This window comes from Gorilla gorilla, chromosome 20 (genome assembly GCF_029281585.2).
Source record: "Gorilla gorilla gorilla isolate KB3781 chromosome 20, NHGRI_mGorGor1-v2.1_pri, whole genome shotgun sequence".
Lineage (NCBI taxonomy): Eukaryota > Metazoa > Chordata > Mammalia > Primates > Hominidae > Gorilla > Gorilla gorilla.
In genome coordinates this window covers 61428128-61443284 of record NC_073244.2, presented here as the reverse complement: position 1 = coordinate 61443284, position 15157 = coordinate 61428128, and the positions used below count along the sequence as shown (strand labels likewise).

At 53.5% G+C, this 15157-nt stretch overlaps 1 protein-coding gene and 1 long non-coding RNA gene across 2 annotated transcripts; one reads left to right on the top strand and one right to left on the bottom strand.

Moving 5' to 3' along the window:
• Window position 1: 1 nt before the first annotated feature.
• KCNJ14 (potassium inwardly rectifying channel subfamily J member 14) lies at window positions 2-12947 on the top strand. The gene is made up of 2 exons (XM_019015925.4): window positions 2-8391; window positions 10137-12947. Exons 1-2 carry the CDS (start codon window positions 7678-7680, stop codon window positions 10731-10733), a joined length of 1311 nt encoding a protein of 436 aa, XP_018871470.3. The 5' UTR covers window positions 2-7677; the 3' UTR covers window positions 10734-12947.
• Window positions 11430-15105, bottom strand: LOC134757698 (uncharacterized). The gene is made up of 3 exons (XR_010132033.1): window positions 14963-15105; window positions 12536-12574; window positions 11430-11904 (listed from the first exon to the last, which is right to left on the bottom strand). It is a non-coding gene; the product is annotated as an uncharacterized lncRNA (long non-coding RNA).
• Between the last annotated feature and the right edge of the window lie 52 nt (window positions 15106-15157).

Sequence of the window (15157 nt, the reverse complement as noted above, 5' to 3'; positions counted from 1 at the left end):
CCCCCAGGCCGCTAGGCTGGGGGAGGCCACTGGGAGTCCAGTGCAACCCAACCTTCCGCCCACTGGGTGCCGCCGCATTCTCCCTTCTCTAAGTGTCCTTCCATCTGGAACTCACTCTGGCTTAGTGAAAGGGGCCTCATCCCTGACCCTCACCAGCTTATGAAGGCTTCATCTCAGGGAACTCTGGACCCCCCATTTCTCCCTCCGTCCATCTCCCCTTTATCATGTTTCTTTCTTCTCTGTGTCCCCCTCTTTCAGAGTCTCCCGTCCCCCACTGCCAGTCCCCCTGCCCCCTAGTCGCTGTCTCGCTCCTCCGCCGCCGTCTCCTGTCCAGCCTGCCTGGGCTGTGGCCCAGCCGCTCTGCCTGGCTGGCCTCCCTGGCTCCCCCTCTGCGGCTCTGAGCTAGCCCCACCCCCGGCCCCCCTCCATCCAGCCTCTGATCCGTCTGTGGACTCCGAGGTCGGGTGCCCGTCACACGGCCCCTGGGACCAAGGACAGACTACAGCCCCTCAGCACCCACAGAGGCTTTCCCTCAGCCCTAGCCGAGGAGCCCCCAGCGGAGGGCATGGGGGTGGGCCGCCCCAACAGGTACGTGCCTCCACGCAAGGCCCCGCTGAGCCATCCCCTCCTGCTCTGCTGCGTCGCCCCCATCCACCCCTGCCCCAGCATCCCTGTCCTCAGCTTGTCCCCTTCAAGAAGGCCTTGTCTTCCCATCAGTGACAGGCTCAGCGCCAGGAGAATCTACCCCCAGGTTCAGTGCCTCCAACTCTCACCCCATCCCCATTTTATGCATTTTCTCACTGGCTTCCATCCTTTCAAAGAAAGCCTCTCTGTCTGTCTGTCTCTGTCTCTGTCTCTCTCCCCCATCTCTGTCTCTCCCATCTCTCTCTGCCTCTCTCTGTCTTCACAATTTCATCTCCCCATGTCGCCATTTCTTAAAACATTTCTTTTCTCTTTTTCGTTTTCCCAATTGCCCTGTCCGCCTCTATCTTCTCTGTCCCCCTCCATCTAGGTCTCTGTCCCCTCCTCTCTCTGGGTCTCTGTCCCCCTCTGTCTCTGAGTCTCTATCCTCTCAAGGTCTCTGTTCCCCTCTCTCTGGGTCTCTATCCTCTCTCAAGGTTCCCTTTCTCTCTGGATCAATGTCCCTTTCCTGCCGCCCTCTCTGGGTCTCTGACCCCCTCTCTCTCAGGGTCCCTGTCCTGCTTGGTCCCTGTACTTTTTCTTGGGGCACCCTCTCAACACCCCTCCTCCTGCCTATCTCTGCATCTCTTTGTCTTTCTGTAGTCTCTGCTTTCCAACCTGCTGTCCAGCCCCCACCACTAGGTGGGGAGTGGTGGGGAACACCCCTGGTTTCGGAAGAGTGAGAGTGTTGATTTGGGTGGGTGAGGGTGGGGCCTGGGGGCGGGGCTTCTTGGCCTCAGATTAGACAGTGACTTTGACACAAAGTTGAAGCACCTTAAGCCCTGTATCTCCTTTATATGGAAACATTAAGCTGCTCTCGCAGGTCAGGTGGAGGATCCGTTTCCCTCCCGCCCTGCTTTTGCTAGGGGAGGGGAGTGCCCTGAGCCTGAGTCGCAGCCAGCCTGGGAGCTGGGCCATGCTGGCCGCAGATGGCCCCCTGGTGAAGGTCCCCATTGGCTTTGGGAATTAGACACGGGTCTGCCTCACGGGGCTGAGGTGGGACTGGAGGATTTCGAGGGCAGAGCTCTGGGAAAGAAAGAAAGGCTTAGGACCCAACCAGCATTCCCCCTGGCACTGCGGGGGCCTGGCCAGCTCATGGCATTCCCTGAGCCTGTTCCCCAACTGTGAAAGGGGGTGATGATCTTCACCTCCCGGCATCCTGAGCAGCCAAGGTGAGCAGTGGGGTCTGAGAGTCCAGTGGGGGCTGTGGGCATGTCGGGAGCTCATCACGAGGCCTCGTACATACCAGGTGTGTTTGAAACCAGAGTGCTCTTGAGAAGACTGTGGTTTGGCACTCGGGCCGTGGCTCCCAGGAGGCCTGGGTGGGAGGCCAGGTTTTGCCACTCCTCTCCCCACTGGCTGAGAGACCTGCGACAAGGGACTAACCTCAGCCCCAGTTGGCTTTTCTGTGAAAAGCCAGGTCCCTTCATCAAAGGGCTTTGGTGAGAGATGGGCAAGTGGGGGTGAGAGGCCCAGGCTGGGGCCTGGGGAGCACAGGTCAGTGTCAGTGCCCACCTGCCTCCCCAGCCCACGGGGTGGAGTCAGTGCAGAGTGGGGATCCCCAGGCTGGGGAGGGCTGCAGGTGTAGATGCTGCATCCTGATGTTGACCTCCAGGCCGCCCCCTTGGGCAACGAGCCTATTTCCCCTTTTTGGGAGAACAGTCTCTAACATGCGGGGTTGTCAAGGGTGAGACGGAGTCAAGGTTGGGGTGCACTGTGGGCACTGGACACAGCCAGGCTGGTCCCCTCACCTCAGCCTTGCCTCTGTCAAGTGGGCCTAATGAACCCTCGCGAATGGCCAGGCTGCCCGTGTGGTTGTGGGAAGCAGGTGCGGGGCTTTGGGAGACCCAGTTGGTGCCAAACTTGACATTGTCTCATGGTCTTCTTTCCAAATGGAGTGTGCCAGGCACTGCCAAGAAGCCCCTGAGGATCCCCAGGTTCCAGCACAAATTATTTAACCCCTGGAATGGTTTGTCCTGATCCAGCCAGTTCCTGGGAAGTTCCCCACCACAGGGCCAAGCGTTTGGTAACCTTGCAGTGAACCCTGAAGGCAATGAGGGGTGCGGGTCCATGCCCAGCCCTTTCCTTTCGTCCACCCTGACAGGCTGCTGCGATTCCCTCCATTTCTTTTCTTCCTTTATTTTTTATTTTTAATTATCTATTTATTTTTTAGAGACAGGGTTTTGCTGTCTTCCCCAGGCTGGTTCTCAAGCCCCTGGCCTCACGCATTCCTCCTGAGTTGGACTCCCAAAGTGCTAGGATTACAGGTGTGAGCCACCGCACCTGCCCTCTTTTTTTTTTCTTTAAGAGATAGGGTCTTGCTCTGTTGCCCAGGCTGCAGTGCAGTGGTAGAGCATCATAGCTCACTGCAGCCTTCAACTCTGGGCTCAAGTGATCCCCCACCTCAGTCTCCAGAGTAGCTGCATCACCATGGCTGGATACTTTTTGTTTTTAAGATAGGGTCTCGCCATGTTCCCTAAGCTGGTTTCAGACTCCCGGGTTCAAACAGTCCTCCCACCTCGGCCTCCCAGAGTGCTGGGATTACAGGTGTGAGCCACCATGCCCAGCCCCCAGGCCTCCTGCCTTTCACAGATGAGGCTCAGGAAAGGATTTGACCTGTCATCCATCACACACCTAGTAAATGGTTGAGCAAACTGAGTCTCTGGAAAAAGAAGCCAGAGATCCCAGGGGACATGGTGGGTGAGCAACTAAGCCAGGACTGGGCCCTCATCCATATGGTAAGAAGGCCCTTCCTGGTCTTTTAAGAAGTCCCAATTTCCCCACCTTACAATGGAGGAAACCGAGACTCAGAAAGAGTTGCCAAAGATCAGAGGGTCGGGCATGAGCCCATTTCATTTATTTTACAATAGCTTCATTGAAATCTAATTCACATATCATATCATACACTCATTACAGGGTACAATTCAATGGCTTTTAGTGTATTCACAATTGTGCAGCCATCACAATTAATTTTTTTTTTAAATGGAGTCTTGCTTTGTTGCCCAAGCTGGAGTTCACTAGTGCACTCTCAGCTCACTGCAACCTCCACCTCCCGGGTTCAAGTGATTCTCCCACCTCAGCCTCCCGAGTAGCTGGGATTACAGGTGCGCGCCTGTAATCACCATACCCGGCTAATTTTTGTATTTTTAGTGGAGATGGGGTTTCACCATGTTGGCCAAGCTGGTCTCGAACTCCTGACCTCAAATGATCTGCCTACCTTGGCCTCCCAAAGTCCTGGGATTACAGGTGCGAGCCACCGCACCTGGCCAGCATAATGTTTTCAAGGTTTATCCATGTTGTTGCATCAATACTTCATTTCTCTTTATTGTCAAATACTATTCATTGGATGAATATACCACATTTTATTTATTCATTAGTTGGTTGATACTTGGGTTTCCACCTTTTGGCTATTATGAGTAATGCTGCTGTGAACATTTGTGTACAAGTTTTTGCATCTGTTTTCATTTCTCTTGGGTACATAAGTAGGAGTGCAATTGCTGGGTGATGTGGTAATTCTATGTTTAACCATTTAAGTAACTGCCAGACTGCTTCCTACAGCAGCTGCAATTTTTCATTCCCCACAGCGGTGTATGAGGATGCCAATTTCTCCACATTCTCGCCACTTGTTTTTTTTATTATAGCCATTCTAAGTGGGTGCAAAATGGTATTCCTTTGTGCTTTTGATTTGCATTTCTCTGATGGCTAATGATGTTGAGCATCTTTTCATATGTTTATGAGCCATTTGTGTACCTTCTTTGGAGAAACGTCTGTACAGATCCTTTGCCCACTTTTTTTGTGCCTCAGCCTCCAGAGTAGCTGGGACTACAGATGTGCACCACCAGACCCGGCTAATTTTGGGATTTTTAATAGAGACGGGATTTTGCCATGTTGGCCAGGCTGGCCTCAAACTCCTGAGCTCAAGTGATCCAGCTTCCTCGGCCTCGCAAAGTGTTAGGATTACAGGCGTGAGCTGCTGCGCCTGGCCCCCTTTGCCCACTTTTAAATTGGGTTATTTGGCACCAGCCCACATCGTGAAACCCTGTCTCTACTAAAAATACAAAAATTAGCTGGGATGGTGGCATGAGCCTGTAATTCCAGATACTCAGGAGGCTGAGGCAAGAGAATCTCTTGTACCCAGGAGGTGGAGGTTGCAGTGAGCTGAGATTGCGCCACTGCACTCCAGCCTGGGCAACTGAGTGAGACTCCGTCTCAAAAAAAAAAAAAAAAAAAAGCCGGGGGTGGTGGCTCATGCCTGTAATCCCAGCACTTTGGGAGGCCGAGACAGGCAGATCACGAGGTCAGGAGATCGAGACCATCCTGGCTAACACAGTGAAACCCTGTCTCTACTAAAAATACAAAAAAAAATTAGCCGGGCGTAGTGGCAGGCGCCTGTAGTCCCAGCCTCGGGAGGCTGAGGCAGGAGAATAGCGTGAACCCAGGAGGCGGAGCTTGCAGTGAGCCGAGATGGCGCCACTGCACTCCAGCCTGGGCAACTAAGCGAGACTCCGTCTCCAAAAAAAAAAAAAAAAAAAAAAAGTTTGGGGGTGTTACTTATCTTTTCATGATTGAGTTGCAAGGGCTCTTTATATAGTCTAGATACAAGTTCCTCATCAGGTATATGATTTGCAACTACAGTATCTTCTCCCATTAGTGGGTTGTCTTTTCCCTTTCTTAAAAAACTTTTTTGAGACATGGTCTTGCTCTGTCGCCCAGGCTAGAGTGCAGTGGTGCAGTCATAACTCACTGCAGCCTCAAACTCCTGGACTTAAGCAATCCTCCCACCTCAACCTTCCAAGTAACTAGGACTACAGGTTTGCATTACCACATCTGGCTAATTTTTAATTTTTTTGTAGAGCAAGCCCCTTGCTATGTTGTCCGGGCTGGTCATGAACTCCTGGGCTCAAATGATCCTCCTGCTTCAGCCTCCCAAAGCGCTAGGATACAGGTGTGTACCACCTCGCCTGGCCTCTCTTCACTTTCTTGATAGTGTCTTTCGGAGCACAAAAGTTTTTTAGTTCTGGCCGGGTGCAGTGGCTCACGCCTGTAATCCCAGTACTTTAGGAGGCCAAGGCAGGAGGATCACTTGAGGTCAGGAGTTCAAGACCAGCCTGGCCAACATGGTGAACCCCGTCTCCACTAAAAATACAAAAGTTAGCCAGGCGTGGTGGTATGTGCCTGTAATCCTGGCTGCTCAGGAGGCTGAGGCAGGAGAACCCAGGAGACAGAGATTGCAGTGAGCCAAGATCGCGCTACTGCACTCCAGTCTATGTGACAAAGTGAGAGTCCGTCTGAAAAAAAAAGTTATTTAGTTCTGATGCAATTCAATTGATGGATTTTTTCCTTTTGTTACTTTGTGAGCCTGTTTTTGAACCACAGCTGACCTCAGAGCCCTGAGGCATCTCTCCATGCTGAGAAGCAGTTACACCTTACGATTATGAGCATGGACCCTGGAGCTGGATGGCTAGCATTCAAATCCCAGTTTACTTACCTGTGGTCTTGGGGAAGTTTTGTTGGTTTTTTTTTTTTTGAGACAGCTTCACTCTTGTTGCCCAGGCTGGAGTGCAATGGCACGATCTCGGCTCACCGCAACCTCCACCTCCCAGGTTCAAGCGATTCTCCTGCCTCAGCCTCCCTAGTAGCTGGGATTACAGGCATGTGCCACCATGCCCGGCTAATTTTGTATTTTTAGTAGAGATGGGGTTTCTCCATGTTGGTCAGGCTGGTCTCGAACTCCTGACCTCAGGTGATCCGCCCTCCTCGGCCTCCCAAAGTGCTGGGATTACAGGCATGAGCCACCACACCCGGCAGTCTTGGGGAAGTTACTTAAACTTTCTGTGCTTCAGTTCCCTCATCTAGAAAATGGGGATAATGATGTCTGCCTCATAGGCTTGCTCTGAGGCTCAAATATGTAAATTCATGTAAAGTACTTACAACAACCTCCAAACTGTATAAACAGTATAATTGATAGAACACAAATTATGAATTCAGTACATAGATTTAGCACTGTATAATGCATGCTGTAATTATTGTGGCACTTGCTGTAATATCGTTATTGTTATAGTATTTTCCGTTGTTGTTATACAAGTATCTTCTATAGTATTGTTGCTGTTTATCTTCCAACTTGGAAGGTGAGTATGGGCCAGGTGGGGTGGCTCAGGCCTGTAATCCCAGCACTTTGGGAGGTTGAGGAGGGAAGATCGCTTGAGGCCAGGAGTTTGAGACCAGCCTGGGCAACATAGTGAGGCCCCTGTCTCTACAAAACAAAAATTAAATTAAAAAAAATTTTTAAAAAGAAGGTGGCTGGCCAGGCGCGGTGGCTCACGCCTGTAATCCCAACACTTTGGGAGGCCAAAGCAGGCGGATCACGAGGTCAGGAGATCGAGACCATCTTGGCCAACATGGTGAAACCCCATCTCTACTTAAATTACAAAAACTTAGCTGGGCATGGTGGCCCGTGCCTGTAATCCCAGCTACTTGGGAGGCTGAGGCAGGCGAATCACTTGAACCTGGGAGGCAGAGGTTGCAGTGAGTTGAGGTTGCGGTGAGCTGAGATTGTGCCACTGCACTCCAGCCTGGCGACAAAGCAAGACTCCGTCTCAAAAAAAAAAGAAAATAAAAGAAAAGAAAAAAATTAAAAAAAAAAATTACCCAGGAGTGGTGGTGTGCACCTGTAGTAATCCCAGCTACTCAGGAGGTTGAGACAGGAGAATCGCTTAAACTTGGGACGCGGAGATTGCAGTAAGCCAGGATCATGCCACTGCACTCCAGCTTGGGCGACAGAGCGAGACTCTGACTCCAAAAAAAAAAAAAAAAAAAAAAATGTGCGTATTGTTCCACCTGTTTGACACATGAGGCCACTAAGCCCCACCAGAAAGCATGCTTGGCCGATGAGCTCACCCATTCCTGTTGCCCCTGACGTTTCTGCCGGTTTCTTGTCCCAGCAGGTTGGGGGCGCCTGCCCCCCACTAGGCCAAGTGGAGGGGGTCCCTCCGTCCAATGGGCCTGGCCAGGGCCCTACGCCGCCTCAGCGGCGCCCTGGATTCGGGAGACAGCCGGGCGGGCGATGAAGAGGAGGCCGGGCCCGGGTTGTGCCGCAACGGGTGGGCGCCGGCACCGGTGCAGTCACCCGTGGGCCGGCGCCGCGGTCGCTTCGTCAAGAAAGACGGGCACTGCAACGTGCGTTTCGTGAACCTGGGTGGCCAGGGCGCGCGCTACCTGAGCGACCTGTTCACCACATGCGTGGACGTGCGCTGGCGCTGGATGTGCCTGCTCTTCTCCTGCTCCTTCCTCGCCTCCTGGCTGCTCTTCGGCCTGGCCTTCTGGCTCACTGCCTCGCTGCACGGCGACCTGGCCGCCCCGCCACCGCCAGCGCCCTGCTTCTCACACGTGGCCAGCTTCCTGGCCGCCTTCCTCTTCGCGCTGGAGACGCAGACGTCCATCGGCTACGGCGTGCGCAGCGTCACCGAGGAGTGCCCGGCCGCTGTGGCCGCCGTGGTGCTGCAGTGCATTGCCGGCTGCGTGCTCGACGCCTTCGTCGTGGGTGCTGTCATGGCCAAGATGGCCAAACCCAAGAAGCGCAACGAGACGCTGGTCTTCAGCGAGAACGCCGTCGTGGCGCTGCGCGACCACCGCCTCTGCCTCATGTGGCGCGTCGGCAACCTGCGCCGCAGCCACCTGGTCGAGGCCCACGTGCGTGCCCAGCTGCTGCAGGTGCGCCCGGGAGGAGAGGCGGGGACTTCCGTGAGCCCTGGGGGATTGTGGGAGACGTAGGCCCGAGGGCGAGGGGTGTGCGGTCCTGGAGGGGGTTTGGACTACAACTCCCAGCAGCCTCTCGGGCCTGTGGCCTGCGAATGGGTCACTGGGCAGCTGGGGATGTAAACCCAACAGAAAGGTATGTGACCAGCTCTTCCTGGAGGCCTGGATTTGGGGCATACAGAGCTTCCTGTGGCTTGAGGATTGCCCGCCTGTGGGTAGACCCCAAAAGGGCCACGCCTGGCCTGTCAAGGCTCTGGGCCATAATTCCCAGAAGCCTCTGGGTCAAGGGACCTGTCCAAAGATGGGGTGGCCTCAGATGCAGCTTTGCGAGGGGGTGGTGGAGGGCCTGCGTGACCGTTCTATTACTCGGGTGTACAATTCCCACTGGACACTGTGGCACAGTCGGAGGCCTGTGACTTGAGGCCCCCGGGAGAAGCAGGCCCTGGAATGGGTGCAGCTCATCGCTGTGGAGCACAGTTCTCCAGGCCTCTAGGTGTGGGGTCCTGCGGCATCTGTGGGAGAATTCATTCCCCACCTCAGTGGCCCATTGTGTCCCACCAGCCTCCTAACCTCTGAGAGCAGGGTGGAGGTGGCAACGAAACGAAACTGCACCTCCCATTGGCCCCTGGGGTACTGGCTGCCCCCCGTGCCCTGAGGAAGGGGCCTTAGCGTTCCTAGAATTGTGGTCAAATTGCTCAAACATCTCCGTTCCCAAGAAACTCTGGGCCAGCAGCTGCCGTTGCCCAAGTAAAGTGACTTTAGGACTCTGGGCTGAGGCTGGACTTGGAGAGGATCGGGGGTGGTGGGAGCTGCAACTCCCAGCCGCCTCTGGGGTTCCTCTACTTGGGGCTCCCAGAGACACTTACAAGAGGAGGATAGGTGCCCACCTCCCACTTCAATCTCCTGCCTGAAGCTTTGAGATACCAGGATTCATGAATAGGAGGGACACTGGCTCTTGCAGAAGTCGGTGGGGCAGTGACTTGGCCTGGGAGGTGGCTATGGAACCAGCGGGTAGGCGGGAGTGAAATACCCACACCCCCACAAAGCGTGCTCACACACAGAATGACATGGAAGGGTTTGCAGTTGCCCTGGCAGCTAGGATAGCTCAGGGGAGAGCCCAGGGATAAGCCTGAGGCAGTGGTGGGTGCAGAATGTTGGACCTAGGTTGCCCTAACTCCCCCTTCTTGTCATCTGATTTATCTTTCTCTGGCCACATACTAAAAGCCATTTTTCTCTCCCGCTCCTTCTCCAATTCTCTGTTGAATGTCATGCTTATTTTCCATTGTCGCTTTGATTTCATCTCTGTCTTGCTGATTTCTGTGTCTCTATGCGAATATCACTCTGTCCCTCTCTCCTTCTCTTCCCCCACCACGCCCCTCTTCCCGTTTTCTACCCCCAAACCCTGAGTCTCTTTCCTCTCTCTTTATCTCTGGGTCTCTGTCCCATGTCCCGTGCTTTCTCTGGACCTCCATCCTCCCCTCCTGGGTCTCTGGCTCCCTCACTGGGTTTCTGTGCCCTCCCCTGCCTGACTTCCTCTCTCTCTGGGTTGCCGGCCCCATCTCCTGATCTGTGTTCTCACCCTTTTCTTCACTCCTGTGGTCTTTGCCTTCTTCTTTCTCTGCATCTCTTCCTCTCTCTCACTTCGTCTCTGCCCGTCTCTGTGCTCCCTGCTGTCTTTGGCTCCTCGCCTCCTGCTGCAGCCCCGTGTGACCCCAGAGGGTGAGTACATCCCGCTGGACCACCAGGATGTGGATGTGGGCTTTGATGGAGGCACCGATCGTATCTTCCTCGTGTCCCCCATCACCATCGTCCATGAGATCGACTCTGCCAGTCCTCTGTATGAGCTAGGACGTGCCGAGCTGGCCAGGGCTGACTTCGAGCTGGTGGTCATTCTCGAGGGGATGGTTGAGGCCACAGCCATGACCACACAGTGTCGCTCGTCCTACCTCCCTGGTGAACTGCTCTGGGGCCATCGTTTTGAGCCAGTTCTCTTCCAGCGTGGCTCCCAGTATGAGGTCGACTATCGCCACTTCCATCGCACTTATGAGGTCCCAGGGACACCGGTCTGCAGTGCTAAGGAGCTGGATGAACGGGCAGAGCAGGCTTCCCACAGCCTCAAGTCTAGTTTCCCCGGCTCTCTGACTGCATTTTGTTATGAGAATGAACTTGCTCTGAGCTGCTGCCAGGAGGAAGATGAGGACGATGAGACTGAGGAAGGGAATGGGGTGGAAACAGAAGATGGGGCTGCTAGCCCCCGAGTTCTCACACCAACCCTGGCGCTGACCCTGCCTCCATGATGCAAACTGATGTCCCCTTCCCCATGTATGCCCCCTTCCCCAAGGTAGCAAGATGGAGGGATGGGGCTCTCTCCTGGGATGGGGGCAGGTGTTCCTGAATACCGACAGGCCTGCTGGGTAAATGACTAGGTGGTAAGGTTCTGCCATGCCTGGTGACCCACCATGGACATACTGGACCTTAATTCATCTGCTTCTGTGCTCCCTCCTGAGAACCCTTTATGAGCCTGATTCCTCAGTCTCACCAGAATTCTGGATCACCCAAGAGGAAAAGACTGGCGGTTCTAGATTCCTCTATATGGGGAGACCTGGATTGTTGACCAGGGTGAGAAGCCAATGGTATAGACTGCCTCTGGGGAAGCAAGTTGGCAGTTCTTGAACAGCATCAGATATCAAGAGTTTGTAGGTCTGGATTCACCTAAGATTCAAGGGAGTGTTGCTTCTCAACTCAGCCAACTGAATAGCAAATCATTTGTTCTAGACCACCTAAGGAGGGAAGGTTATGGAATGCCCCAAGTATTCAAGATCATCTTGATTGACCAAAGACAAAAAAAAAAAAAAAAAAAAAAGACCTGTGGTTCCAGAAAGCTCATTAGTTGAGATTCTGTGAGTCTAGGTTGACCACAGAGGCAAGCACTGGTGAGTCTAGGACAGATTTTACCTGGAGAGTTGAACTACTCCAGAAACTAAAAAGTAATGTTTCTAGAATGCACAAAACATTGTTAGTCTGTGGGTTTAGAAAGACTGAAGTGACAGATTAAGAGTTCTTGATATTAGATAACTCCAACTTCTGGCTGTAGAGCACCCAGCCAAGAGAATAAGCAGTGCTTTGAAAGGATCCACTGGGTGGGTTGTTGGTTTTTTTTTAAGTGCCATTCTAGAATGTCCAAAGGGAATCAGGATTCTGTGGCTGTAGACTGATCACAGAGTCAAGGAAGCAGTGGCAATTCTAGATATCTGAGATTTTGCTGGTTCCAGTTTGCCCAATGGAGTTGAGAATCTCAATGATTCTAGATGACTTCTTGTGGTTCTGTAATGCCAAAAGGAATGAAGGCTCCAGGGATACAGAGTTGTCCATTACCAAAGCCTGGAAGTTCTCATCACCTCCAGGTGGACTGCTTGGCAGTGCTAGGAGGTGGACTCAGGACTTGAGAAGCAACATTTCTGGGCTGACCTAGAAGGTGAAGGTGAAGGTGAGACCCTGTAGGGCACAGGGCTAATTAGTGGACAAGGGAAGGGGGAGGCCCAGGGCTGGTGAGTCTAGAATGCTCTGGAACCCTACACCTAGTGATGTGTGTCTATTTCTTTTTCTTTTTCTTTTTCTTTTTTTTTTTTTTTGAGACCGAGTCTCGCTCTGCCGCCCAGGCTGGAGTGCAATGGCGTGATCTCAGCTCACTGCAACCTCCGCCTCCTGGCTTCAAGTGTTTCTCCTGCCTCAGTCTCCTGAGTCGCTGGGATTACAGGCATGAGCCACTATGCCTGGCTAATTTTTGTAGTTTTAGTAGAGACGGGGTTTCGCCATGTTGGCGAGGTTGGTCTTGAACTCCCGACCTCAGATGATCCACCCGCCTCGGTCTCCCAAAGTGCTGGGATTACAGGTGTGAGCCACCATGCCCAGCCGTGTGTCTGTTTCTTAAAGATATTATACATATGTATATTATATATATGTAATATAAATACAGATATCTATTTTTTCCCTTGGTCCCTACAACAGGCTTAGAGATGGAGTGCTAGCTAATTGGAATGAGGTCCTTTTCAAGGACCCCAGAAGCTTTGCTCTAAATCCCAATGCTACCCCAACTTACTGTGTCACTTTGGACTCCTCTTCATGTCAGTTTCCCCATCTGTAAAAACGGGACATTGGAACTTGAAGTTCTTCAGGGGCCTTTCCAGCAGGATGAGTCCTCACTGCACCAAGGGTGGGATGGGCATTCCAGTCCTGGGGATTTCCCTCCTCTCCCCAGTGCTGGATCATACGGCCTTCCAGGAGATGCTGGGATGTAAGATACTCTTGGAGGCTGGCTCTGAACTCGGGTGTCTGAATCACAGGGCAAGGGTAGGCGTGGGCTGTGGCTAACAGCCAGAGTCACTTCCCTGGCCCAACTTGGGGACCTGGGGAGGAGGAGGTAGCTCTGGACACCAGGGTTCTTCCCATTGTGGGAGAGTGAGTGTTTTAGGGGGAGACCTGTCCCCCAGATTAAAGAACTGGGAGCCCTAGCGGGTGTGTCTGCGAATGTGCTTCTCGAGCATGGGTCCTCCGACCTGGCCCCCTGCCCATGCTACCATCTACCTAAGTGCCTCGCAGGCTGGGAGCCAACTGCAGAGGGAGCCAGTGACAGTGAGGAGGACGTGTTCCCACCCTGTGTTCTGGACCGAGGGCAGCCACTGTCATTGCCATTCAGCCTTCACAAGTGCTGCATCAACCCAAATGCCCCCTCCAGCTTCTCCATCTCCCTTTATCCCTCAGAATCCCCATGTAATAACCGGATGGGATTAATTAGCTGGCTGCTCTCTCAGCTCAGGGTGTCTGGGGTAGGTAGGGACGGGGGCAATGGAAACGCAGGGTGGGGGAAGGATGTTAAGTTGGAAGTGAAGGGGCAGGGAGGGGGTTTTGTTTGAAAGGAGTATGGGAGCAGGGCAGCCCAGCCTGGGTTTCCACTGGGGAGGGCAGGGCCTGGGCCACTCATAAAGGTCAGTGAGGGGATTAGGAGCCTCCATGTCTAATCCGACAGCTTAACTAGGTCCTGGCCCTGAATCCGTCCCCACCTGCCCAGCCCAGGGACAGCAAATGAGGACGAGGCCCAGACACCACTTCAGCCCCCATTACGGCTTCCCTCTTTACAGGGGTGCCTGGGTTCCCTATTCCAGCCAGCCTCTTGACCACATTCCCTTACAAATAATGGGACATAGAGGCTGGGGAAGGGGAAGGGGAAGGGGCCTCAGAGGAGGGAGGAGTTTAAGAAGGGCAAGGGTGGCTGGGCACGGTGGCTCACGCCTATAATCCTAGCACTTTGGGAGGCTGAGGCGGGTGGATCACCTGAGGTCAGGAATTTGAGACCAGCCTGGCCAACATGGCGAAACCCCGTCTCTACTAAAAATACAAAAATTAGCCGGGCATCGTGGTGGGCGCCTATAATCCCAGCTACTTGGGAGGCTGAGGCAGCATTATCGCTTCAACCTTGTGGGTGGAGGTTGCAGTGAGCTGAGATCACGCCAGTTCATTCCAGGCTGGGCAAAAGAGCAAAACTCTGTCTCCAAAAAAAAAAAAAAAAAAAAAGGGCAAGAGTATGCGAGGACAAGGGGGACCGTGACGTGAGGGGAGCCAGAGAGTAAGAAAAGGCCTCTGAGATGGGAGAAGGAATCAGAGAGGTGGGAGGATGCTGAGGAAAGGGGAGTTGTCTTAGCAGGAGGATGCTTGGGGAAGGGAGGAGTCTTAGGAGGATGCTAAGCTAAAGGGAGGAGTTTGGAGAAATGAGGGAGGACTCTGAGCGGCAGAAGGTGCCAGGAAGGCCGAGCCTGTGCTTTCACTAAATTTCACCTTCCCCTGTTCCATTCCCCATGACCGATACCAAATAGCATAGCATTTAGAAAAAAGTAAATCTTGGCTAGGCGCGGTGGCTCACGCCTGTAATCCCAGCACTTTGGAAGGCCAAGGTGGGCGGATCATGAGGTCAGGAGTTCGAGACCAGCTTGGCCAACATGGTGAAACGCCCGTCTCTATTAAAAATACAAAAAATAGCCAGGCATGCACCATCATGGTGCAACCCTGTAATCCCAGCTACTCGGGAGGCTGAGGCAGGAGAATTGCTTGAACCCGGGAGGCGGAGGTTGCAGTGAACCGAGATCGCGCAACTGCACTCCAGCTTGGGCGACAGAGCAAGACTCTGTCTCAAAAAAAAAAAAAAAAAGAGAAAACGAAGAAGTCTTTTGTTTCACCACTCCACGACTCCGAAGAGGCTGAGGGGGATGGGGAGGGCATAGATGGTGATAAGGAAGGAGTTCGGCGGTAAGAAGGGGCTGAGAGGAGGGGAAATACGCGGAGAAGAAATGCAAAAGAAAAGGAGGCCAAAAGCTGCTCCCGGTTGCATGGCAACCTTTGCGGTCAGAAGCCAGCATGGCCTGCTAGGAGGTGTGGCTTACGGAAACAAGCCAGTTCTAGCCCCGCCTCCTAGCAACAAGACTAAAAGTACCGCCCCCTAGCAACGTATTATCGGAGGCGGGGCTCGGTTTACCTAGACTCCAAGTGTCCAGGGCCTTTGAGCAGGCGCAGAGGTGGCTGTACCGCGTGGCTCCGCCTCCGCGCGACACTTTTCCGGGGCTTCTCATTGGAGAGCAAGCCTGTCAAGTGCTTTCTGTTGTTTCAGAGGCGGGGCCTGCTGCCCTGCCTGCACTCCGATTGGCCCCGCGGGCCGTCTACCTCTGGCCGG